Source organism: Oncorhynchus tshawytscha, linkage group LG04 (genome assembly GCF_018296145.1).
Source record: "Oncorhynchus tshawytscha isolate Ot180627B linkage group LG04, Otsh_v2.0, whole genome shotgun sequence".
Lineage (NCBI taxonomy): Eukaryota > Metazoa > Chordata > Actinopteri > Salmoniformes > Salmonidae > Oncorhynchus > Oncorhynchus tshawytscha.
Window position 1 is genome coordinate 37,423,088 of NC_056432.1, and position 26,925 is coordinate 37,450,012.

General features: G+C 40.6%; 2 protein-coding genes across 4 annotated transcripts; both read right to left on the reverse strand.

Moving 5' to 3' along the window:
• Positions 1-676: 676 nt before the first annotated feature.
• LOC112248663 (vesicle-associated membrane protein 5-like) lies at positions 677-13,416 on the reverse strand. 2 transcript variants are annotated; one of them, XM_024417881.2, is made up of 3 exons: positions 13,299-13,416; positions 2,987-3,130; positions 677-1,932 (listed from the first exon to the last, which is right to left on the reverse strand). In XM_024417881.2, exons 1-3 carry the CDS (start codon positions 13,359-13,361, stop codon positions 1,732-1,734), a joined length of 408 nt encoding a protein of 135 aa, XP_024273649.1. In that variant the 5' UTR covers positions 13,362-13,416; the 3' UTR covers positions 677-1,731. The 2 variants fall into 2 exon arrangements, with proteins under 2 accessions (XP_024273649.1, XP_024273648.1); XM_024417880.2 differs by lacking the exon at positions 13,299-13,416 and adding an exon at positions 11,455-11,734.
• Positions 13,417-14,931: 1,515 nt separating this feature from the next.
• On the reverse strand, positions 14,932-26,376 carry vamp8 (vesicle-associated membrane protein 8 (endobrevin)). 2 transcript variants are annotated; one of them, XM_024417883.2, is made up of 3 exons: positions 26,173-26,376; positions 17,445-17,597; positions 14,932-17,088 (listed from the first exon to the last, which is right to left on the reverse strand). In XM_024417883.2, exons 1-3 carry the CDS (start codon positions 26,185-26,187, stop codon positions 16,903-16,905), a joined length of 354 nt encoding a protein of 117 aa, XP_024273651.1. In that variant the 5' UTR covers positions 26,188-26,376; the 3' UTR covers positions 14,932-16,902. The 2 variants fall into 2 exon arrangements, with proteins under 2 accessions (XP_024273651.1, XP_024273650.1); XM_024417882.2 differs by having other exon boundaries at positions 17,445-17,600; positions 26,173-26,372.
• Between the last annotated feature and the right edge of the window lie 549 nt (positions 26,377-26,925).

Here is a 26,925-nt window from a genome sequence, read left to right on the forward strand (position 1 = left end):
CAGCATCATGATGTGAGGATGTTTTTCAGCGGCAGGGACTGGGAGATGAACGGACCAAAGTACAGAGAGATCCTTGATGAAAACCTGCTCCAGAGTGCTCAGGACCTCTGACTTGGGGCAAAGATTCAACTTCCAACAGGACAGCGTCCCTAAACACACAGCCAAGACAACGCAGGCCTGGCTTCGGGACAAGTATGAATGTCCTTGAGTGGCCCAACGAGAGCCCAGACTTGAACCCGATCAAACATTTCTGGAGAGAACTGAAAATAGCTGTGCAGCGAAGCTCCCCATCCAACCTGACAAAGCTTAAGAGGATCTGCAGAGAAGAATAGGAGAAATTCCCCAAATACAGGTGTGCCAAGCTTGTAGCGTCATACCCAAGAAGACTCGAGGCTGTAATCGCTGCCAAAGGTGCTTCAACAAAGTACTGAGTAAAGGGTCTGAATACTTATGTAAATGTAATATTTCAGTTTTTTATTTTTAATACATTTGCAAAAATGTCTAAACCTGTTTTCGCTTTGTCATTATGGGGTATTGTGTGCAGATTGAAGAGGGAAAAATACAATCAAATCAATTATATAATAAGGCTGTAACATAACAAAATGTGGAAAAAGTCAAGGGGTCTGAATACTTTCTGAATGCATTGTACACACTCAATCAAAATGCTCCACAGAGATAACTTATCAACTTATTTTTTATTTTACAAATTGTGCACTACAGTTTTACATGTATTTGAGATGGTAATAGCTCAAGGGTAAAAAACAATTGGGAAAGGAAAATCAGTAACAAATAGGGTAATCTCATCCACCAGCCGGCTAACAATTGAGCATGGGGATGAGGTTACAAATAGAGAGGACACCAAAAAGACAAACTCATATGTTAAGAAGATAAGTGAAGATATGATGCAATTTCTCTGCAGTGGTTTTTGATACTGTACACATTGCTTACCTGTAGGCTAATGAATGACACATGTAACATAAGTACTCACACTGCATTGCCCACAGAAACAAACTTTCCCCAAACCTAAGTGTTTTGTATACAAATAAAATTAAGTTCCTTTTCTTGTTTCTTTTGACCAGAAAAAAAGGAAGAATGACATGAAATGACTTACTCACAAAATGTCATGACAATTATAATTTTACAGCTTACATGGAATACTGAAAAAAAGGATACAAAATTCATCCAATGGTGATTTTTGCTTTTTAACATACCAAAGGCACAATATTTTTTATTTGAACTGACCAAACATTCACATATACCAAATCCTATGGTAAGGCTGAAGCATTTCTGAGTATGAATGTTAAACTAGTGAGCCTGACCAACTACGGCCAGTTGAAGACGATACTGAATTGGGAAGCAGCTGAGCTAGTGATGGTACCATTTCATTCAACGATCTACACACTGAGCACGGAGCCTAAAATGCTTCTAAAAATAAACAATATCACAGATTAAAAAGTTAAGAAAAGTCAACCCACAAAACTTATATTGAGCTCAGGTGGAAAGCATGTTTGTGCTATCATCATACCAACTCCTTGTCGCTCAATGTCATGCCAAATGTTTGGTCCCAAATCTGGGACCAGGTTATTAATAAACCTATATATTCATCTACATGCACTATTCTTGTCTGATTGACTCCTTATTTCCGGGGAGGCCTCGATTACCCCTGTCTCCATCTCCATCTTCCATCTTCATTTCCTCCATGTCCTTTGCTCTGACAGACAGTCTATGGTCCTAAGGCCCTGAGGTGGGCTGCTCTACAGGAGTGGAGCTGTTTGAGCTGCGGTCGTCAGGTCCAAACGCTGTCCATACAACAATCCCAATGATGATGGCTGCCACGACAACCCCTATACTGGACAGCAACACTTTCATTTTCATGTGTTCCCACCACTTCTGTTGTTTAACTCTTCCAGCAGACTTTGAGAAAGCCTTACTCTGAAAACACATAATTATAAGATGTTAATATTAAGATAGTAGGATGTTAATACCAAGACTCTATGCATCTATATCTGTCAGAATATGGAGGAGGAGGGGGGGGTCTGCTTTATCCGTGCAATTGAGGTCATGGTGCATTGTACATATTTTAATTTCCAGAAAGAACTATTCTGTCATGAAACTTGACATTTTCTGACAATTTGCTAGACAGAAGCCTTTAGTTACAGTGCACACTACTTTCCCAATGATCTTCCAATGAATCGAGACTGTTTGTTTTTCTTGACGCTTCTGTTTTATTTTTCCCAGTAACCAAGTCAGCCAACCAGTCCTCAGATAACTATGGCTGTGTCCCATGTGGGCTCTAGTCAAAAGTAGTGGGATAGGGAATAAGGTGCCATTTGGGATGCAACCCAGTCAGCCACCTAGCGAGTCCTCAGAGAACTATGTGGTTGTTGTGATGTAACAGCCTGGCTGGGGAGAAATGTGGGAAAGCTGTGACCTGGTTGGTTGACCCCAGGATGGACCATTACGGACATGCACCCTGTGGCACATCCTGGACACCCCTCTCTCTATACCGAGGGAGACTAGTGGGTTTAATTCATCTTACAACAATAGGAAATACCTTTCTAAAAATATCACCTTAAACCACAACCAGGATGTAAATTGTACATTATTTCCCCTCTCCAATTCCACCTAAAGTGTATTTGTAAACACCAATATGACATTTCCTGCCTATTCCCTGGACTTGTTTTGGACCATGGAACATTGGAAAACCCTTTCATGAGACACCAAAGCTGGAGAATCCAAAGGAGAACCCTATTGTGCTATTTGTGTATGATAGCATTGGAATCATCAAAGTAAGACCTTCAAAGTCAGTGTCTTCATATTACGAATGCTTTGTTTTAAGTCATGATTTGGTTCCATTAAAGACATATATTATTACATCTAGGGTACATCCCAAATGGCACCTTATTCCCGATATAGTGCACAATTTTTGACCAGAGCTCTCTGAGAATAGGGCTCCATTTGGAACATATCCATAAACTTCAATCACCTTCTCCAGAAGTTCATCGGCCCTGTTCTCCAGTTCTCCCAGCTTGCCTGACCTCTCGTCAGCCTTGTTGAGATTATCTAGCATGATCACCTTCACCTCTTCCACCTCCTTCTGGGCCTGCTGCAGGCGGTTCTTCCCATTCTCCTGAACACACAAAAAAACGTTTGGGGTTAATGGAAGATAAATCATGGAACCACTACCGATTTGGTGTATATTTTATTAATGGTTTATTTGAATAGGGGTTGGTTTGAACAAATTTATTGACACAATGATTGAACAATCATCATAAGCACCATAGTGTGTGTACATATGTAGGATCTTAACTTGATCTAGTTTCCTACAGCAGGGAAAATAATCCTGCAGCAACAGTAAATGTGAATAATTATGTGGATTATAATTCATGGACATTTTTGTAGAGATTGATGTATTTCTCGTAAAAGGAATTTTAAAGTGGAAATTATAAACTTTAGAAGCCTTTTTAAACCTCAAATACACTAAATGTTTTACATTTCCTGCGTTGCAGGAAGGTTATCCTGCAAAAGGGTGATCAAATTAAGATAATTACAACTGTAGCTCACGCATTTTTCTTTATAGATTTGTCCCTATCTTTGTGTCACCATGTTCAAGGTAATATTTTGTATTTCTTATGTTGTGTAACCTATGCAATGCTTAACAGTAGTGCATTGTTAACACAGTAACATTAATCATTAGTCATATTGGCTGAGAGATTACGTTTCCATAGAGCAAACAAGACAGAACAGGAATATGACACCCAACAACTGAAGTGGGGCAGGTTTTCCTGGACATCTGGATTACTCTGTTTTCTGTAGCCTCTGAGTCTGTCTGGAGGAACATGGCGGCACCCTACAGCTCTCCAAACAAATGAAACACTTTACCCTGGGGCAACGAAGGTTGAACAACCCACTGTGACAATGACACTCTTGGAGGCCACCAAAATCTACTATAAACTATAAGGGCCGAATCCTAACTGAGATGTGCACACTTAAATCATGTATTGATATCAACGGAAGACGCAAATCTCAAGTTACTAAAAACGTAAACAGGATATTTAATAATAGGTTGTGCAGAGCTTGATTTATATCCTGATGGGACTGTCCGTGACCTTTTGCCCTCTGAGCCGGACAAGGAAGTGAGTGATTCAGGAGTCAAGGATGCTGAGTGCTCTAACACTAAAGCTCAGACACACCGGTAGGATTGTCAAACGTTTTCCCGCCGACAGTACTTAGCACTTCTGAACAGAATGTAGGCAGTCAATCTCTTTTGTGTTCATCGTTAGCCATTCAAACCAGATGGTGTCAGTAGCATTGTTTGGCCTTGCATGTCCGTGTGTGTTGCTTAGTTTACGGTCTAGATTCCAATGTTAGCTAGCTAGCTAATATTGTTATTTTGTAAAAAGCCATTGTTGAAACTTTCCAGGTGGCTATAGCTAGATAACGACCTAGCAAGATAACAAAGAAACAATTCAATTCTCTCTCCATAATCCCAAATTGCCAGTGCCAGCCAATAGCCAAATGTTTATCTAGCTAACATTAGCATATCCATTGTGATTTAAATATAATGTCAATACTAGCTAGAGTGGTTAGCTAGCTTTGAGGAAGTATTTAGGTTTGTGTGCATTGCGGATTTATATTTATATTATATTTTTTATTTATATTGGAGAAGCAGTTACTGCCTATCTTCACACTGTACTGTCTTTGGTACCACTTTTGTTCTAGCAAGAGAAGGAATGGCCTCGCACTGTGAGTACTTCTCTGCAGTGAGATTCTCTGTTTCATGCAGGAAACCAAGAGACTGAACAAAACAAGTGCAATCTCAGCGAATCTGATGATTTCATATTTCACTGTCATTACTTCTTCGACACCCTTTCATACACACAAACATAGTGGGATATGACGAGGTTAGAACACTAGTTCAGTGCCCCCAGGACTAGCTGTTATAAGTTACCAGTCAATGCACCGTGAGTTATACAAGCTTTAGTAAAAGCTGCATTTCTTTCCCATTTATATTCACTATTACAGCTGTCATATGGTGAATAATACTACATCTGGATTGTTGTAGTTAAATTGGATTGAGACATAAAGTTTGAGGATATGCATGGCACTGATTTAGTTCGCACCACCAGTTAAGTTTTAATAGCTGAACAATAGTCGGTTTCAAAATCAACTGGCGACAAAGTCTTCACACAGGAACTGTTGCCCCTTCCAGGAAATAGGAAATCTTAAGTCTTATTACATACAGCCGGGAAGAACTAATGGGTATAAGAGCAACGTCAATTTACCAACATTACGACTAGGAATGCGACTTTCCCGAAGCGGATCCTCTGTTCAGACCACCACCCAGGACAATGGATCTAATCCCAGTAGCCGACCCAAAACAACGGCGCCGCAGAAGGGGCAGACGGAGCGGCCTCCTGGTCAGGCTCCATAGACGAGCACATCGCTCACCGCTCCAGACTATACTACTCGCCAATGTCCAGTCTCTTGACAACATGTTAGACGAAATCCGAGCAAGGGTTGCCTTCCAGAGAGAAATCAGAGACTGTATCATTCTCTGTTTCACAGAAACATGGCTCTCTCGGGATATGTTGTCAGAATCAGTTCAGCCACCCGGCTTCTCCATGCATCATGCCAACAGAGATAAACACCTCTCTGGGAAGAAGAAGGGCGAGGGTGTATGCTTTATGATTAACGGCTCATGGTGTAATAATAACAACATACAGAAACTCAAGTCCTTCTGCTCACCTGACCTAGAAATCTTTACAATCAAATGCCAGCCATTTTACCTACCAAGAGAATTCTCATCAGTTATTGTCACAGCTGTGTACAATCCCCCTCAAGCAGACACCAAGACGGCCCTCAGGGAACTTCACTGGACTCTATGTAATCTGGAAACTATATATCCAGAGGCTGCATTTATTGTAGCTGGGGATTTTAACAAAGAACATTTGAGAACAAGGCTACCTAAATTCTATCAGCATATTGATTGCACGACACGCAGGGCTAATACTCTCGACCACTACTACTCTAACTTCCCCACCCTCCCTTCCCCACGACACCATATTGCTCGTTCCGTCTTATAGGCAGAAACTCAACCAGGATGTACCAGTGACAAGAACCATTCAACGCTGGTCTGACCAATTGAAAGCCACGCTTCAAGATTGTTTTGATCACGCGGACTGGAATATGTTCCGATCAGCCTCAGAGAACAACATTGTCCTATACGCTGACTCGATGAGTGCGTTTATAAAGAAGTGCATTGGAGATGTTGTACCCACTGTGACAATTAAAAACTACCCTAACCAGAAACCGTGGATGGATGGCGGCATTCGCGCAAAACTGAAAGCGCGATCCACCGCATTTAACCATGGAAATAGGTCTGGAAATATGGCTGAATATGAACAGTGTAGTTATTCCCTCCGCAAGGCAATCAAACAAGCGAAATTCCAGTATAGGGACAAGGTGGAGTCGCAATTCAACGGTTCAGAGATGAGACGTATGTGGCAGGGTCTACAGGAAATCCCGGACTACAAAAACAGCCACGTCACGAACACCGACGTCACACTTCCAGGCAAACTAAACACCTTCTTTGCCCACTTTGAGGATAATACAGTGCCACTGTCGCGGCTCGCTAACAAAGACTGCGCCTCCCCTCCCTTCTCCGTGGCTGACGTGAGTAAAACATTTACGTTTTTAAACTTGTTAACCCTCGCAAGGTTGCTGGCCCAGACGGCATCCACAGCCGCGTCCTCAGAGCATGCACAGACCAGCTGGCTGGTGTGTTTACGGACATATTCAATCGCTCCCTATCCCACTCTGTTGTCCCCACATGCTTCAAGATGGCTACCATTGTTCCTATACCCAAGAAGGCAAAGATAACTGAACTAAATGACTACTGCCCCATAGCACTCACTTCTGTCATCATGAAGTGCTTTGAGAGGCTAGTCAAGGATCATATCACCACCACCTTACCGGCCACCCTAGACCCACTTCAGTTTGCATACCGCCCCAAAAGGTCCACAGATGACGCAATCGCCATCACACTGCATACTGCCCTATCCCATCTGGTCAAAAATAATAGCTATGTAAGAATGCTGTTCATTGACTAGAGCTCAGCATTCAACACCATAGTACCCTCCAAGCTCATCATCAAGCTGGAGGCCTTGGATCTCAACCCCACCCTGTGCAACTGGGTCCTGGACTTTCTGATGGTCCGCCACCAGGTGGTGAAGGTAGGAAACAACATCTCCGCTTTGCTGACCCTCAACACTGGGGCCCCTTCTGTACTCCCTGTTTATCCACGACTGCATGGCCATGCACTCCTCTACCTCAATCATCAAGTTTGCAGACGACACAACGGTAGTGGGCTTGATCACCAACAACGACGAGACAGCCTACAGGGAGGAAGTGAGGGCACTTGGAGTGTGGTGTCAGGAAAACACCCTCTCACTCAACGTCAACAAAACAAAGGAGATGATCGTGGACTTCAGGAAACAGCAGAGGGAGCATCCCCCTATCCACATTGAAGGGACAGCAATGGAGAAGGTAGAAAGTTTAAGTTCCTGGGCGTACACATAACAGACAAACTGAAATGGTCCACCCACACAGGCAGCGTGGTGAAGAAGGCGCAACAGCGCCTCTTCAATCTCAGGAGGCTGAAGAACTTTGGCTTGTCACCCAAAACCCTGACAAACTTTTACAGATACACAATCGAGAGCATCCTGTCGGGCTGTATCACAGCCTGGTAAGGCAACAGCACCGCCCTCAACAGCAAGGCTCTCCAGAGGGTGGTGCGATCTGCACAACGCATCACCGGGGGAAAACTACCTGCCCTCCATAACACCTACAGCACCAGATGTCACAGCAAGATCATCAAGGACAACAACCACCCGAGCCACTGCCTGTTCACACCGATATCATCCAGAAGGCGAGGTCAGTACAGGTGCATCAAAGCTGGGACCGAGAGATTGAAAAACAGCCTCTATCTCAAGGCCATCAGACTGCTAAATAGCAATCATTAACTCAAGAGAGGCTGCTGCCTACATTGAGGCCCAATCACTGGACACTTTAATAAATGGATCACAAGTCACTTTAAACAATGCCACTTTAAATAATGGCACTTGAATAATGTTTAGATATCTTACATTATTCATATCACATGTATATACTGTATTTTATACAATCTATTGCACCTTGCCTATGCCACTCGGCCATCGCTCATCCATATAAATATATGTACATATTCTCATTCACCCCTTTAGATTTGTGTGTATTAGGTAGTTGTTGGGGAATTGTTAGATTACTTGTTAGATATTGCTGCACTGTTGGAACTAGAAGCACATACACTCACATTAACATCTGCTAACCATGTGTATGAGACCAATAAAATGTGATTTGAGGGATAGTCTGCTTACGGACTTCAGAGATATCTAACAGAGCTGGGTCTATATCTGTTATTAAATAAGAGTAAATATAGTAATGTCATAAACAAACATAAAAATATCTAACCATTTAAATGTGGTTGATTGATAGGTTAATATCCTACACTAAATTATTACCCTGGCCCTCTGATGACGTTCACAAACCATTTTCAGGTTTGTATGCAGGTTTGGGGAGTAACGGATTACAAAAAACGGTAACTGTAATCAGTTACGTTACCAGCAAAAATGTTGTAATCAGATTACAGATACTTTTGAAAAACTAGATTACTTTGAGGATTACTTTTAAATTCAGAAAGGATGTCAATGACATTCAAATCAAAATTGAAAATCTAAATATGTTCCGCCTGAGCGTGTCTGACCACAAGTCAGAGACTACTATGATGACACGCTAAATGTGTTTGATGGATCGCGGGAAAATCAGGCATACGTTTTTGTAGGCTACAGTCCAAGCTATGTCTTCCAATGGTGCAACTGCTGTTGGCATCCAAAGATGATCCAATTTGAATAAACGCTTGGAGGTAAGGACGACAGCAGTGATGTAGTCTATGGCTATACGGATATCACTTTTTATTGATATCCACATAGCGCATTGATGTGAATCACACTGCTGCTCTCTCATTTAGCTGGTGGTTGTTGTGGATGGCTGTTCACAAATATAAATTTGTATTTGAACCCAATAATGGTTTAATTAAAGAAGCTTAAGCTGCCTATCAATCATTGTTTTTGAAACCAGTGGACAGCCAGTGGAAAATGCACTCTTGCAACAGCTGAATAGTGCGGATCCCAGCCTATGGAATGAAAGTGGGGCTATGATTGCTCAATCTAATTCATTCTGAGAAGAAAAAATATCCATAGGCCTAATGGACACGTGCTCAAACTCGCACACTTTTGATAGATTTAAGGGGCAATCTGTAATTGCTACATCCATTTTAGAATAATAGTGAAGACAATAGAGTTATGAAATAACACATATGGAATCATGTAGTAACCAAAAAAGTGTTAAACAAATCAAAATATATTTTATATTTGAGAATCTTCAAATAGCCACCCTTTGCCTTGATGAAAGATTTGCACACTCTTGGCATTCTCTCAACCAGCTTCACTTGGAATGATTTTCCAACCGTCTTGAAGGACTTCCCTCATATGCTGAGCAGTTGTTGGATGCTTTTCCTTCACTCTGTGGTCCGACTCATCCCAAACCATCTCAATTTGGTTGAGGTCGGGGGATTGTGGAGGCCAGCTCATCTGATGCAGCACTCTGTCACTCTCCATCTTGGTAAAATAGCCCTTAAACAGCCTGGAGGTGTGTTGGGTCATTGTCCTGTTGAAAAACAAATGATAGTCCCACTAAGCCCAAACCAGATGGGATGGCGTATCGCTGCAGAATTCTGTGGTAGCCATGCTGGTTAAATGTGCCTTGAATTCTAAATAAATCACAGACAGTGTCATCAGCAAAGCACCCCCACACCATAACATCTCCTCCTCCATGCTTTATGGCAGGAACTACACATGCGAAGATCGTCCGTTCACCCAGACTGGTTCTCACAAAGACAAAGCGGTTGGAACCAAAAATCTCAAATTTGGAATCCACACCAAAGGACAGATTTCCACCGGTCTAATGTCCATTGCTCATGTTTTCTTGGCCCAAGCAAGTCTCTTCCTCTTATTGGTGTCCTTTAGTAGTGGTTTCTTTGCAGCAATTTGACAATGAAGGCCTGATACACAGTCTCCTCTGAACAGTTGATGTTGAGATGTCTGTTACTTGAACTCTGTGAAGCATTATTTGGGCTGGTAACTCGAATGAATTTATCCTCTGCAACAGAGGTAACTCTGGGTCTTTCATTCCTGTGGCGGTCCTCATGAGAGCCAGTTTCATCATAGCACTTGATGGTTTTTGTGAATGCAATTTTGTTCCGTATTGACTGACCTTCATGTCTTAAAGTAATGATGGACTGCCGTTTCGCTTTGCTTATTTGAGCTGTTCTTGCCATAATATGGACTTGGTCTTTTATCAAATAGGGCTATCTTCTGTTTTTACCAAAACAAAGGCGGGGTGTCAGTTTTGTTATTGTTTCATCTGTTTCATCTGCATATTATTAAGATATTAAAGTGTCACCAACAAAAAGGTAAACAATAGGCCTATAGCAAATGCAGAATATGGCATACATTTTTCACATATAAACAGCACTTTTCAATATGGCTCAAAGCACGCCATTCCATGAGCGCAGCATTATTTTTCAACTCAAATCAATGAGCCCAATCAGTCTGTCATGACAACAAAATCATAAACAACAGAGTAGGGCTGGTGGCTAATAAGTCCTTGATTTTGGGGTTATGCTCAGGTGAAACAATTTGGCTAATCTATATTTCCAAGTCCTATTCTTGAAGATCAAGGGGTATAACATTTATTGGAATGACTGGAATTCTGATAGACTTTGGTTTTTATTAATGTAAAGATATAACTTGTAACTTAATCGTTTTATTGTGTGAAGTAGAAGGCGATGGGTTAGAAAAAGCCTAAATAACCAACCCATAAAGTAAAATGTAACATTCATATATGGCCAGCTATGTAAACTTCAACAAGTTAAGTTACTGATTACAATTTTGGACAGGTAACTAGTAACTGTAACGGATTATATTTAGAAAGTAACCTACCCAACCCTGTCTGTATGAGATAATCTATTTGCATGAATTTGTTTGAATTATGTTTGATCTCTCATAAGTCAAATCTAAATCAAATAAAAACTATAAAAGGGAATAATTCATATCTAATTAACTGTATCACACGATGTAGGCTACATAACAGTCAAATTCAATGCAGGAAAACGGTCTAACGCAATTCAAAGCCAGGCTGTAGCCTAATATAGGCTATACACATACAGTGATAAAGGAACGCTTCTTACAGGTCTGTGCAATATTGAGGTTAATAAACTAAATTATGAATACATAAACATATATAAATATAGTATTTCTTAATCCTTTATTTGTCAAAAAAATCATAGAAACTTACCATTACTTTCACGTTACTATCTCTATTCCCGTCGTAAACTGTCACTGAACACAATGCATTGCGTCTTGGCATAAACTTTGTGTTCAAACAAATGTTGTCTTTATCCAAGATGATTTTCCGATATGACAAACTTTTATTTTAACCTTATCTCATTTGCAGTTGGCTACAGTTAGTTGCAATCTTTCTTTTAGTCGATATTCTTTATTTTTCCTGATCTACTCTCTTCCACTTTCACTGAAGTCTACTGGTCGGGTCGGGTGACATCCACCCCTTTTCTGGAAGTCAGCAGAACAGACCCTGTGACGTCGCGGCCGTAATGTCACTGAATTTAAATGCTGATCGGTAATATTAGATGCGTGATCATACTACATAAGTGAAAGGGCAAAACCGTACACCTTCCGTATCATTTGAAAATCTACAGATTGTACAGGCTTTTGACGAGTGTTATAGAGCCTTCATTATATATTAATATTCAGCCATTGCCTTTCACTTTCACCTAGGCTTACTATGCAGTGGTGTAAAGTACTTAAGTAAAAATACTTTAAAGTATTACTTAAGTTATTTTTTGGTCATCCCTACTGCCTCTGATCGGGCGGAATCACTAAACACAAATGCTTTGTTTGTGAATTAATGTCAGAGTGTTGTAGTGTGCCCCTGGCTCTCCGTTAAATAAATAAAAAAAATACAAATAAATTGTGCTGTCTGGTTTGCATAAAATATTGAATTGGAAATTCTTAATACTTTTACTTTTGATACTTAAGTACATTTTAGCAATTCCATTTACTTTTGATACATAATTATACTTAAAACCAAATACTTTTATACAAGTAGTATTTTACTGGATGACTTTCACTTTTACTTGAGTCATTTTCTATTAAGGTATCTTTACTTTTACTCAAGTATGACTTTTGAGTACTTTTTCCACCACTGCTACTATGACAGTAGCTAGTCTAATGAGTGGGCTATATGACCATGATTTGCCTTTTTAGTAGAGGGGATTGAAAACAAAAACTGCATTTTATGACAAATTGGCCCACATTCAACAGGCTCCAAAACTTAAACAAAGGGTCCTTGTCTGTGTTCACTGTCAGCAACGGTCAGTAGCGTGGCTCTGAAAAAATTTAGTTATGGACTACCAACTTCCATCCCAAATTCCCTGTGCTTCTAGTGTACACCCTGTTCTGTTAATACTGTTTTTCAATTATAGTTTAACTCACAGCCTTAGTCTGTATTTATTCAGTTATAATACATAATAAATAACGCTCACCATAAGAGTTACAGTTGATGTAAACCTACATTCCACTTATGACAACTGACATAGCACAGTCATAATATGAAACTTTCATGCAGGACATCTTGGAAAGGAAGGGAGGAGTGGGGTGAGAGAGCACAAACCCCACAAAAAAATAATAATCAGGAAATTGAAAGTGAAGTAATACATGCGAGAGGAAGTAAAACTTTTCTCACAGTTAAATAAACTTAAAAATGTATATTCCATTTGGTAGGGAATTCACAAGTTTTCAGTAGGAAAATGCAGTCTGAGTAATTTGATCACTGAGCTGAATGCACATTCTTACATTATTTCATCATTACAACTATTTCCATCAAGGTTTTGTGACATGAAACCAGTACAGAAACATGCATGTGAACGAAAACCACACTTTTTGTCTGAGTGCACTGTGTACCTGTATGCTTAGTATATTTGTAATTAAAGGTCATGCAGGAATATCTGTTGTCCTCCATCTTACCAATATGAGATTAAACCAACCAACACTAACATCATGTTTTCATACATTTTCATTAACTGTCCTTGAACTGTAATAAAGAAATCATAAATGGGTTACCTGGGAAGGCAGGATTTTCTCTTTATCGCCTTCATCTGTCAACATTGACTTAATGATAAACATGAATAAGAAGTAAGCTATAACCCTGGTTGCCTGCCTTGGCTTTATCAGAGCATACTAGAGCTGTGCCCAGTGTTGGGGCCCTTAATTGTGTATGGGGGCAGGTATGGACTGGGACCACAAATCGGCTCACACATTGCCCATTTTTTTCCCTTGAGGCCCCTACATTTGGCAAATAATGATCATTCTGCACAAAACCCCCAATTTAGAACGGTCCACTGGGTTAAATATGGACAGGCCCATCCGGCATTTACCCAAACTGCCCCATTTCCAATCCATTTCTGTTAGGGGGCAGATGACAGCCACCATGTGAGGCTGTGTCAGGTCGTGTGGTACTAACCAGACTCTCTCAGGCCTAGTTAACAATGGGTCACGTCTGGGTCCGTTCCACACCAACACAAAGAACATATTCAGTCCACTCGGCCCTCCCTCCTTATCATTATGTAATATGGAGGAATGAGGACTCACATCCACATGACTTCCAATCAGAATCCAGACAGAATGCCTAGATACCATTTCCTGTCCAGTATAAATGGGCTCTTTTAGTTTCTTACATTGGAATCTGTTGTTTCAGGAACACATGGTTGGTCATAAGGATTGCAAATGTAAATTGTTATGTGAGAAGTACCTTGGTAATATAAGATTAGCATTTTTCATGCTTTGTTAAAAACAATCACATTCATTCTTTGGGATAAACCAGAACTACTCTACTCTGTTTATTGTTTACCATATATCCTGATTCCTAGTCACCTTACCCATATACATATACCTTATATACCTTAACCCCTATACCACAGGAGGTTGGTGGCACCTTCATTGGGAAGGGGGGGCACTGGTGGTAATGGCTGGAGCAGAAACAGTGGAATAGTATCAAATACATCAAACACACGGTTTCCATATATTTGATGCCATTCCATTTGCGCTGTTCCAGCCATTATTATGAGCCATCCTGCCCTCAGCAGCCTCCACTGCACTATACATATCTACCTCTATCAATCCAGTATCCCTTCCAATTAGTGGAAAAAAGATCAGAATTGGATTGCCTGTGTTAACGCAGCCTAAGGAGATCAGATCCAAACAACCTGGACCCCCTTCCCGTATGTGAGATCTGTGCTGTGAGATATCACACATGGATGGAGATTGAGATGTCCTTGAGGTCTTTGCATGGAGAGTTCAAATTGCAAGATGTTAACACTGTTTATGCCCACTGTAAAACCTTATATACAGTCCAAGTAAATACTGTTAATGCTTCCAAAGATATCAAATATTAGATTAAAACTCTGGGAACCTTGACTGTTCTGGTAATGGCTCAACTGTTCTTTTCTGTTGATTCAAGATAACGCCTTCACAAAGTAAACACTTAATCAAGACCCCCCCCATTAGCGTATTGAGAGATCCCAGCAGTTAGAACACAGTAAAACAACCACGGGGAAAACCCAAAGGTTTTCCCCATGATCCTTTGAGCAACTACACCGACCTCTTTGTGTTAGTGTGATGTGTCTCCCTCTTGTGACTTTATGATCAAGCAAATATAATTTGAGACAATAGGAAAGAACAAAACTAAATCACTGCGTAAGGTAATACTATTTATTATATAACTCATCAGAAACATAATTGAACTCTATCAATGAATGAAAAACAAATAATTCTCCAACAATTGTAACTGGCCCAAATTCCCAATACATCCTACTGGTCTAAAATATCATTATATCTCTGGCCCGGCGGCCCACGGTTACACATATCTGACCTTTATGATCGGACTATAGCAAGGCACATTAAGGTGGCAGCCTTATAAAAACTTTTTTTTTTAATGTGCTTATACTTTTAATTAAGGGATTAAGGCAAAATTGTACTTCAATAATTTCCCATTATAAAAGGTGTCAGGCATTTTCTAAGTATGTAGACACTTTTTTAATCCAAGCATGTCATATCATACTCCTTCATTTGTATTGTTGATTAAAAATAACATTAATACAGTAATATGAAAAACAAAAGATGTTCAGAAGAGATGACAAATAGCCTTAAATTAACCTCAATGTTACACTACTTGGATGGTTTACAAATGTACTAACAGGTGAAAAAACTAAACATGAACTATATACATGCATGGGAGTTAACCCCTTGACCTCTCCAAAGCTCAGATGGTATTGCACCATTGGAGTGGGCAGTGGGATAAGTTAAAAGGCAAAAGTAGCTAAAGAATACATGTACCAAAAGCTACTCTGCAATTTATCGTTTTAATGGAGTCAAGATTACATTACCAGAATTAATACATTTTGGGGGAATTAAGATTAAAGTGGGCAAAGAAATAAAAGGGGAAGAAATAGGTAAGCAATGACTGAATTACAGTACATTACAATTGAAAGATAGTGTCTTCCTAAAACAAGGCAGTAACTAAGCCATGTCGTGACAGCAGTCATAGGAGCTTCAGACATTAGTTTAGACTAGCAGGGGACTTGTTAGCTGTTCAATCATCCCTCTCTCACAGCAGCTTGACTGGAGTTAGCCAGGGTTTCCAAGACCTGGGTGCATGGAACATGATAACAAGCATAGGTCCTGACAAGAGTTCCAGCAGGTTATGTATGATGGAGTATCAGAAGGTCATGGATAGAGGTGTAAAGACCTTTCACTTCTCCAGAGTCTCCCACCATTCTCTCTTTCCCTCTCTCAGTTCCCACCAGCCTGTGTCTCGTCTGTGGCCTCCGATGCTTTCTTTAACTGTAACATTGCAAGTAAGAAAATCTGTTCTCCCATCTTTCAAAACAAAAACACTGTGACAACCGTTCTAGTAACCAGCTCAGCTAAAACCCATTCAAATACGGTGAAAAAGTGAGAAAAGACTAACTATACAAACAATTTAAAATAAATATCAGCAACAATGACCATGACAAACACATCTCTACAGCACAAATCTTTTCATATCTCCTATGTTCACCCATTCAAAGCTGTCCTGACCTTTGACCTCTTGGAGGCTTAACTCCTTACCCCTGACTGTGTGTGGATCACATTACATACCCTCAAAACACCAAATGAATAGAAACCATAAATGCCAAATAAATACCAGCATGAATTTAGAAATGTGTCACAAATAACATTATATAGGCTACAATGACAATATCTACCCCTTAATTAGTACTTTGGTCTTCCCTGAAAAATATTTGCGGCCCAGCATTAACAGATATAGCAGGGGAGTTAGTAGTTTTTTTCCTTCAAATGAACCATATGGTGTTTGAATGGCCAAAGACTGGTTAGATGGAGGGTGTGAAGCAGTACAAGAGTTGAGACAGTGATGTATTTAAGAAAAAGGGAGAAAATGTGCAAATAAGTGAGGGTTATTCATAAAAGCCAACATGCATCATTTCAAAGTGATGACGCATTGTTGAACAGTAGAGTCAACAGTAGCTATTGATCATGAGCCAAGTTGGTCTCGAAGTTGGGCTTCTCTTGAAAGAAATAGCTCAGGTGGTAAGTAAGCTAACAAGTATGTGAGTGTGTATGTGCGTGTGTGTGATGTACTGTAAATGTGTGTCTCCGCCATGGGGGGTTATTGCGCTTTTGTGGGTGTGGGAAGAGGGGGAGCAGGCGAGCTAGTAGGGATGACTCCAGTGGCAAGCAGTACGATGATGAGGATTATGACAAGGACGATGACCACTATCACCACCCACAGCTTCATGTTCTTCCACCAGTAGGAACGAGCCACCTTCTGAGACGTGTGCTTGAAGTTCTGAGCCTGAGGGAGAGATGGGATGCTATTAGAAATACAATTTGCATTGTTTTGCAGTAACCAATGCTTTGCAAACTGTGTGTGTGTGTGTGTGTGTGTGTGTGTGTGTGTGTGTGTGTGTGTATAATGCATTTTGTTTTACTGTAAAGTGTATTGCGAATTTTAAATGCAAGTTTGATTTGATTTAATTGGATTTAAACTGAAGTACACTACACAAACCCAAACTGTGGGTCACAAACTAAGTCCAAGACTACTTTAAATCCAATTATGGATACCTAATTTGGATTAACTATGAAATAAAAATAAATAAAAAAACAGTAGAGGAGCACACAAGAGGGGAAGAACAGTGTTGTAGGACTGACCCCAGCCTGCAGGTCCTCTGACTTGCCCATCAGGTCATCCAGCCTCTCACCCCGGGCCAGGATCCGGTCCACGTTCTGGGTCATTATGTCCTTCACCCCATCCACCTGAGATTGCAGGGTCTTCACCTTGTCCTGCTCCACCACCTCACCCTTCTCCTGGAGAAAAACGGAGACAGAACATGAAAGAAAGTAATAGAACACGAGAGAGAGAGAGAAAGAGCATGAGAGGTCAATGAGGATAATACGCTTCTGCACATGTTTTTGGAAACTGGTAATATCTGCGTGAGTTCATTTGTATTCTCTTACAAAAGCTTTATCAAAAATCAATTTACAACAGTAGGCAGGGGACCCTGTGGAGCAGTTTTACACCTGTATGTGCTGTAACTTTAGGTCATATCTACAAGTCATAACTGCCTTTTAATGATGACGTAAGACCTGCACACAAAAAACTGGTGTAATCATTGGTCCAAAAAGTTTTGCAACGGCAACCGTTTACTCCAAATGGAGAACGTTTTGCAACGAAAACGAGAGTTTCTATTGGACAAATTCAAATCCATTTGCTTCCGTTTGGAATACACCCAACGATCCAAGTCAGAATCAGGAACATATGAATCTTTCAATTAGGCCTATTTTATTGCCAGGAGGTGTACATGAAAGAAAGGCCCCTGTAACTGCATTGCCAGGAGGCGTATATGAAAGAAAGGCCCCTGTAACTGTTCATCACTCCATGTTTTTTTATTTGCATAGTAGTTTGTGCATATGTAATTTCCGTTCATATTTCAGACAGCTTGCTGTGTGAACTTTGACACCTTGAAGTGTAAAAGATGCTGTAAGGAGTTGAAGTGTTATGCCAATACTACACGTACAGTGAAGCAAAAAAGTATTTAGTCAGCCACCAATTGTGCAAGTTCTCCCACTTAAAAAGATGAGACGCCTGTAATTTTCATCATAGGTACACTTCAACTATGACAGACAAATGAGGAAAAAGAAATTCCAGAAAATCACATTGTAGGATTTTTTATGAATTTATTTGCAAATTATGGTGGAAAATAAGTATTTGGTCAATAACAAAAGTTTCTCAATACTTTGTTATATACCCTTTGTTGGCAATGACAGAGTCAAACGTTTTCTGTAAGTCTTCACAAGGTTTTCACACACTGTTGCTGGTATTTTGGCCCATTCCTCCATGCAGATCTCCTCTAGAGCAGTGATGTTTTGGGGCTGTTGCTGGGCAACACGGACTTTCAACTCCCTCCAAAGATTTTCTATGGGGTTGAGATCTGGAGACTGGCTAGGCCACTCCAGGACCTTGAAATGCTTCTTAGGAAGCCACTCCTTCGTTGCCCGGGCGGTGTGTTTGGGATCATTGTCATGCTGAAAGACCCAGCCACGTTTCATCTCTAATGCCCTTGCTGATGGAAGGAGGTTTTCACTCAAAATCTCACGATACATGGCCCCATTCATTCTTTCCTTTACACGGATCAGTCGTCCTGGTCCCTTTGCAGAAAAACAGCCCCAAAGCATGTCTCCACCCCCATGCTTCACAGTAGGTATGGTGTTCTTTGGATGCAACTCAGCATTCTTTGTCCTCCAAACACAACGAGTAGAGTTTTTACCAAAAAGTTCTATTTTGGTTTCATCTGACCATATGACATTCTCCCAATCTTCTTCTGGATCATCCAAATGCTCTCTAGCAAATTTCAGACAGGCATGGACATGTACTGGCTTAAGCAGGGGGACACGTCTGGCACTGCAGGATGAGTCCCTGGCGGCGTAGTGTGTTACTGATGGTAGGCTTTGTTACTTTGGTCCCAGCTCTCTGCAGGTCATTCACTTGTTTGTAGGTGACCAGATACTTATTTTCCATCATAATTTGCAAATAAATTAATTAAAAATCCTACAATGTGATTTTCTGGATTTTTTTCTTCTAATTTTGTCTGTGTACCTATGATGAAAATTACAGGCCTCTCTCATCTTTTTAAGTGGGAGAACTTGCACAATTGGTGGCTGACTAAATACTTTTTTGCCCCACTGTATGTGAGAGAAGGGGGAGAAGGGGTGTTGCACATTTCTTCCAAACCCCGTGAGCCATCTGGCTCACAAACACAGGAATCTCTTCTTTCTTTCTTTCCACTCGGTGAGTCTCCTCGCTCTCTCCTTCACAACCTGCTCTCTCCCGGCACAGGGCTCTGCCTGCATGAGGCATACTGAATGGCAGACTGCTATCAAATGACAAGTCCCATTGAGAGCGCAACATTACATACTGATGAACAAAGGAAGTTCACTGATGATAGAGACACTAGTAGGCTACATACAGTATTACACAGAATCTTACTCAAATATACTTGAGAAGCAAGCCCTTTTGAAGCTCGTTGAACATGTCATTATAAAATCATGGGCATTAATATGGAGTTGGTCCCCCCTTTGCTGCTATAACAGCCTCCACTCTTCTGGGAAGGCTTTCCACTAGATGTTGGAGCATTGGTGCGGGGACTTGCTTCCATTCAACCACAAGAGCATTATAAAGGTTGCACACTGATGTTGGGCAATTAGGCATGGTTCGCAGTTTGTATGTGGAGATTGCATGGCTGTGTGCTCGATTTTATACACCTGCCAGCAACCGGTGTGGCTGAAATAGCTGAATCCACTGATTTGAAGTGGTGTCCACATAGACATACTTTTGAATATATAGTGTGTCTGCTCTGATAGAGAAAGTACATCCAACAGATAATCCCTTCGCTAACATAAATGAGGAAATTATTCAGATGAATTATGGATCTTAGGTCAGTAAATAAGTGCCAGTCTGTGCTATCATGCCAAACATGTTTGACAATTACAGCAACAAACAGATCTGGGACCAGGGCAAGCTATAGATAATAATGATGTTTGACAGCAAACTAGGTCCAGCTTCCTTTCTCAGATAACCTTCACTAAATTAATCCCAGTCTAGTCAGAGGGAGCCATCAAATCATAGTAAATCTGTTTCAGAGAGTAGCTCATGTGTACATGAACCTGAACGAACAGTTGTTAATCTGGGATAACAACTGTGAACTAAGAATAAATTAATTTTTGTGTGAGAGTATAGGCTTGAACAGGGTTGAAGAATGTTCTGTTCCATTGAACCTCTATCATAGATTGCTCTAAAATGTACTTCTAAATGCCAAGTCATTTCCCTAACATGTTGGTCAATAACATTATAGCCTATCAGGTTTTAATTTCCCAACCATCACCAAAGATTCTGTTTTAAAATACATCTCAGGGACGTTGTGGATTTATGGAGCTACTGTAAGACATTGATGTTGAGCCTATTGAGTGGTCCGTCTACAATGTACCCTTCACGACCACAGCCCTGGCAACGAACACAGTAAAAGTACCTACCAACTTCCTAAACTCCGGCCAAGATTAGACCGTTTGACTTTTTCCACATTTTTGTTAGGTTACAGCCTTATTCTAAAATGGATTAAATAGTTCCCCCCTAATTAATCTACACACACACAATACCCCAAAAGCAAAAACAGGTTTAGACATTTTAGCAAATATATATAAAATAAAAAAACTGAAATATCACATTTACATACGTATTCAGACCTTTTACTCAGTACTTTGTTGAAGCAGCTTTGGCAGCGATAACAGCATTGAGTCATCTTGGGTATCTCCCAGTCCCTGCTACTGAAAAACATCCCCACAGCATGATGCTGCCACCAGTATGCTTCACAGTAGGGATGGTGCCATGTTTCCTCCAGACATGCCGCTTGACATTCAGGCCAAAGAGTTCAATCTTGGTTTCATCAGACCAGAGAATCTTATTTCTCATGGTCCGAGTCCTTTAGGTGCTTTTGGGCAAACTCCAAGCGGGCTGTCATTTGCCTTTTACTGAGGAATGGCTTCCATCTGGCCACTCTACCATAAAGGCCTGATTGGTGGAGTGCTGCAGAGATAGTGGTCTTTCTGCAAGTTCTCCCATCTCCACAGAGGAACTCTGGAGCACTGTCAGAGTGACCCTCGGGTTCTTGGCCATCTCCCTGACCAAGGCCCTTCTTCCCTGATTGCTCAGTTTGGCCGGGCGGCCAGCTGTCGGAGTCTTGGTGGTTCCAAACGTGTTCCATTTCTGAATGCTAGAGGCCACTGTGTTCTTGGGGACCTTCAATGCTGCAGAAATGTTTTGGTACCCTTCCCCAGATCTGTGCCTCGACACAATCCAGACTCGGAGCTCTACGAGCAATTCCTTCAACCTCGTGGCTTGGTTTTTGCTCTGACATGCACTGTCAACTGTGGAAACTTATATAGACAGGTGTGTGTCTTTTCAATTAATTTGACCACAAGTGGAATCCAATCAAGTTGTAGAAACATCAAGGAGGATCAATGGAAAAAAGATGCACCGTAGCTCAATTTCTAGTCTTTCTAGCAAAGGGTCTGAAGGTATTTGTTTTTTATTTTAAATTGATTTGCAAACATTAAAAAAAAACTGTTTTCACTTTGTCATTATGGGGTATTGTGTGTAGATTTTAGAATAAGGCTATAATGTAACAACAATCAAGAGCTATGATGAAACTGAATCTCATGAGGACCGTCACAGGAAAGGAAGACCCAAAGTTACCGCTGCTGCAGAGGATAAGGTCATTAGATTTAACTACATCTCAGATTGCAGCCCAAATAAATGCTTCAAAGAGTTCAAGTAACAGACAACTCAAAATTAACTGTTCAGAGGAGACTGTGAATCAGGCCTTCATGGTTGAATTGCTGCAAAGAAACCACTACTAAAGGACACCAATAATAAGAAGAGACTTGCTTGGGCCAAGAAACACGAGCAATGGACATTAGACTGGTGATAATCTTTCTTTGGTCTGATGAGTCCAAATATGAGATTTTTGGTTCCAACTGCTGTGTCTTTGTGAGACGCAGAGTATGTGAACGGATTATCTCCAAATGTGTGGTTCCCACCGTGAAGCCTGGAGGAGGTGTGATTGTGCTTTGCTGGTGACACTGATTTATTTAGAATTCAAGGCACATTAACCAGCATGGCTACCACAGCATTCTGCAGCGATACACCATCCCATCTGGTTTGCACTTAGTGGGACTATCATTTGTTTTTCAACAGGACAATGACCCAACACACCTCCAGGCTGTGTAAGGCTATTTTACCAAGAAGGAGAGTGATGGAGTGCTACATCAGATGACCTGGCCTCCACAATCCCCCGACCTCAACCCAATTGAGATGGTTTGGGATGAGTCGGACCACGGAGTGAAGGTGAAGCATCCAATAAATGCACAGCATATGTGGGAACTCCTTCAAGACTTCTGGAAAAGCATTCCAGGTGAAGCTGGTTGAGTGAATGCCAAGAGTGTGCAAAGCTGTCATCAAGGCAAAGAGTGGCTACTTTAAAGAATCTAAAATATATTTTGATTTGTTTAACCCTTTTTTGGTTACTACATAATTCCATGTGTTATTTCATAGTAGAGGTCTTCAATATAATTCTACAATGTTGAAAATAGTCCAAATAAAGAAAAACCCTTGAATGAGTAGGTGTGTCCAAACTTTTGACTGGTGCTGCATATTTGACATTTGTATCTTAAAGCTTAATTGAGGAATAATCAATTGAAGTTGGAACATTTGTGACATTTTGGTCTTACCCAGACCTTCTCTAAAGCTGAGATCCGCGATAGGCGCAACAGCGCCACCCCAAGCGCATTTGTTATTGTTTTGAGGGAATGAGCATTCAGCATCATGGTAAAATATGAAATGTGTACTCTGATGTTCTGTTATAGGTGCAATGATGTCCGACCGGGGAAAAAACAGTGTTTGTTGTCTGAAGTAGCATCTTTGTTGTTGTCATATCGCAAACGGACGTGGCAGTTTCAACGCTATGAATTCCAGATCTAATGTTTCATCTGTAGGTGCTACAAAGCAAAAATTGTCGTCATTTTAATCTTTATTGCTTGCTCTGTAATAGGAGTAGTATTTCATTTCAATAACAATTGTCTTACATTCATTTATGAATACTGAAAAATATACACGCAAATATTGTTGAACATTATAAATTGATCTATGGGCATATCAAAGATCCAGTGGGATCTCTGCTAGTTAAGGTTATGGCCCATTTTATACAGAGAAATTGGCATAGTAAGCAATGTAACCAATCACAGCACTTATTTTACTTGTACCATTGCACACCCTGCAAATAACCAGCAGAGAGCTAGCATTTTGAATCCATGTATACATTCACTATGTTGGCAACGCTTACAAATTGGACCATAACCCTAAAAGTAGCAGAAATACCACTCAGGAACTTTGATATGCCTGTAGAGTATATTATGTTAAATAATATGTAGAACATTTGCAAAATCATATTTTGTCCATGAATATATTTTCAATATACTACTAATATTACAGAGTCAGCGGTAAAGCTTCATATGACACATTTTCGCTTTGTAGCACCTACAGACAAAAAAATATGTAGTCTTAAAGGGTAAAGCCAAAATGTCACAAATATACCTCTTCAATGTATTATTTTTTCAATTATGCTTTAAGATACAAATGTCAAATATGTCAACAATCTTTACTCCAAAAGGACCCTTCTATGGATTATATTTAATGGAAATACAAAAAAAAAATTGTTCCTTTTAGGAATCATCCCTTTAGTCAATTGTACACTGAACAAAAATATAAATGCAACATGCAAAAATGTCAAAGATTTTACTTGAGTTACAGCTCATATAAAGAAAATCAGTCAATTTCAAATGACTGGGAATACAGATATGCATCTGTTGGTCACACATACCTTAAAAAAAGGGTCATGGATTAGAAAGCCAGTCAGTATCTGGTGTGACCACCATTTGCCTCATGCTGCCCGACACATCTCCTTCGCATAGAGTTGATTGGGTTGTTGATTGTGGCCTGTGGAATGTTGTCCCACTCTTCTTCAATGGCTGTGCTAAGATGCTGGATATTGACGGGAAACGGAACACGCTGTCGTACACGTTGATCCAGAACACCCCAAACATGCTCAATGGGTGACATATCTGGTGAGTATGCAGGCCATGGAAAAACTGGAACATTTTCAGCTTCCAGGAATTGTGTACAGATCCTTGTGACATGGGGCCGTGCATGAAACATGCTGAAACATGAGGTGATGGCGGCAGTTGAATGGCACGACAATGGGCCTCAGGATCTGGTCACTGTGCATTCAAATTGCCATTAATAAAATGCAATTGTGTTCGTTGTCCATAGCTTATGCCTGCCCATACCATAACCCCACTTCCAACATGGGACACTCTGCTCACAACGTTGACATCAACAAACCGCTCGCCCACACAACGCCATACATGCTGTCTGCCATCTGCCTGGTACAGATGAAACCAGGATTCATCTGTGAAGAGTACACTTCTCCAGTGTGCAAGTGGCCATCGAAGGTGAGAATTTGCCCACTGAAGTCGGTTAGGATGCCAACTGCAGTCAAGACCCTGGTGAGGACGATGAAACAGTTTGACAGTTTGTGCATAAATTCTTTGGTTGTGCAAACCCACAGTTTCATTAGCTGTCCCGGTGGCTAGTCTCAGACGATCCCACAGGTGAAGAAGCCGGATGTGCAGGTCCTGGGCTGGCGTGGTTACATGTGGTCTGCGGTTGTGAGGCCAGTTGGATGTACTGCCAAATTTTCTAAAACGACATTGGAAGTGGCTTATGGTAGAAAAATGAACATTCAATTCTCTGGCAACAGCTCTGGTGGACATTCCTGCAGTCAACATGCCAATTGCACGCTCTCTCAAAACACGAGACATCTGTGGCATTGTGTTGTGTGTTAACACTGCACATTTTATAGTGGCCTTCTATTATTCCCAGCACAAGCTGCACCTGTGTAATGATCATCATGTTTAATCAGCTTCTTGATATGCCACACCTGTCAGGTGGATGGATTATCTTGGCAAAGGAGAAATGCTCACTAACAACGATGTAAACAAATGTCTGCACATAATAAGAGAAATAAGCTTTTGTGCACATGGAACATTTCTGAGGTCTTTTATTTCATCTCATGAAACCGACACTTTACATGTTGTGTTTATATTTTTGTTCAGTAAACTTCAAGACTATTACATCCCCTCTTGAGGAGGAAGCACAGTACAGTATTCCACAGTAAGTTCATACGGGGTTTTCCAGTATTCTCCCATAGAGCCCATAAAGAGTAAGGTGTAGTATTTGAGTTAGCCTTGTATATTTGACTATCATATCCTTCAAATTTACACAGTTGAAGCTTCATGCTGAGGTTGTCTTTGAGGTGTTAACTAATTAATTAGTTTTCTTGTAATATTGTCCAAGATATTGTTTCAAGCTTTATTGCTATTTTTATTGTTGTCTAATAAATAGATTTGGCTACATTCAAGTGTGTTTATCAAATCAAACTATACTACCCAAAAGTAACAACTGTTGCGCAGGCGCCAGTAGAGAAATGTACAATTTCAACACTTTGGTCCATTTCCTCAAAAACGACATTGCCACGACATCTTGGTCAGAAAGAATTTGCAGTGAGGGCAAAACAGAACCTTTTCATTACATAATATGAAGCCCAAACAGGAGACGAAATTATCAACCTGATACATTTAGATTCTCAAGTGAGAAGGATAGACTGTGTGGACTCGACTGAGACGGGTTATAACGCTGTAATGTTTTGTTTTCTATACAAAGCAAAATATTTCAAGCACATCAGAAAATAACGATTTTTCCAGCACCTACCATATCATTAGACATGTTGTTGGAAAATGGAGTCCTTTGCCACCCGAGCGATAACTTATTTGATCCTGATGCATCAAATGTGTCGAACTTCTGTATTGAGTTTGTGGTCCCCGTTCAACAGCCGATTACGTTACCTACTTCCTGGGTTGTTGTTTTCTCCCTCAAAGTGAATCGCTTCGCTTTGACCCTGCTCGAATGTTTCGCTTCCACTTGCATCCTCGTGAGGGCGTAAAACGCGGCCTTCTAATGTACACCTGCCGCAAGTAAGAAAAAGTAGACCCAACTCAGGAGAATGTCGTTGATGCTGGTTGACCCACACACTTTCACATCAGCATTCTTGATAATAGTTATGTGTTCATATGCTGGGGCCTGGAGATTACAGTAAAGAACATTTTCCTTTTTACCTGCAATTGATCTGTGTGCATGCACTGTAGAACATACAGCAGCAGGTGGATTGACATCTCACCCCTATCAGCTGTCATGCCCATAGGGGGCACAGGGGTACGTGCCCCATCAGATTTGTTCTTATTTCAAAAAATATATACATTTTTGCTTGTTTCTCTCAGGGTTTGGAACCAAAATATTTTTGGGTTTTGTTCCACTGTTTCAACTAGCAAAATAAAGTTCTGAACTGGTTTCCAAACCCCCCAAAAGTACTGGTTTATATATATATCCTTCCTTTCTGTTCATTTTTTTACTTGTGAAATCAACAGTTTTTACATTTAGTTCATTTAAATTACTTCACCAGTCAGT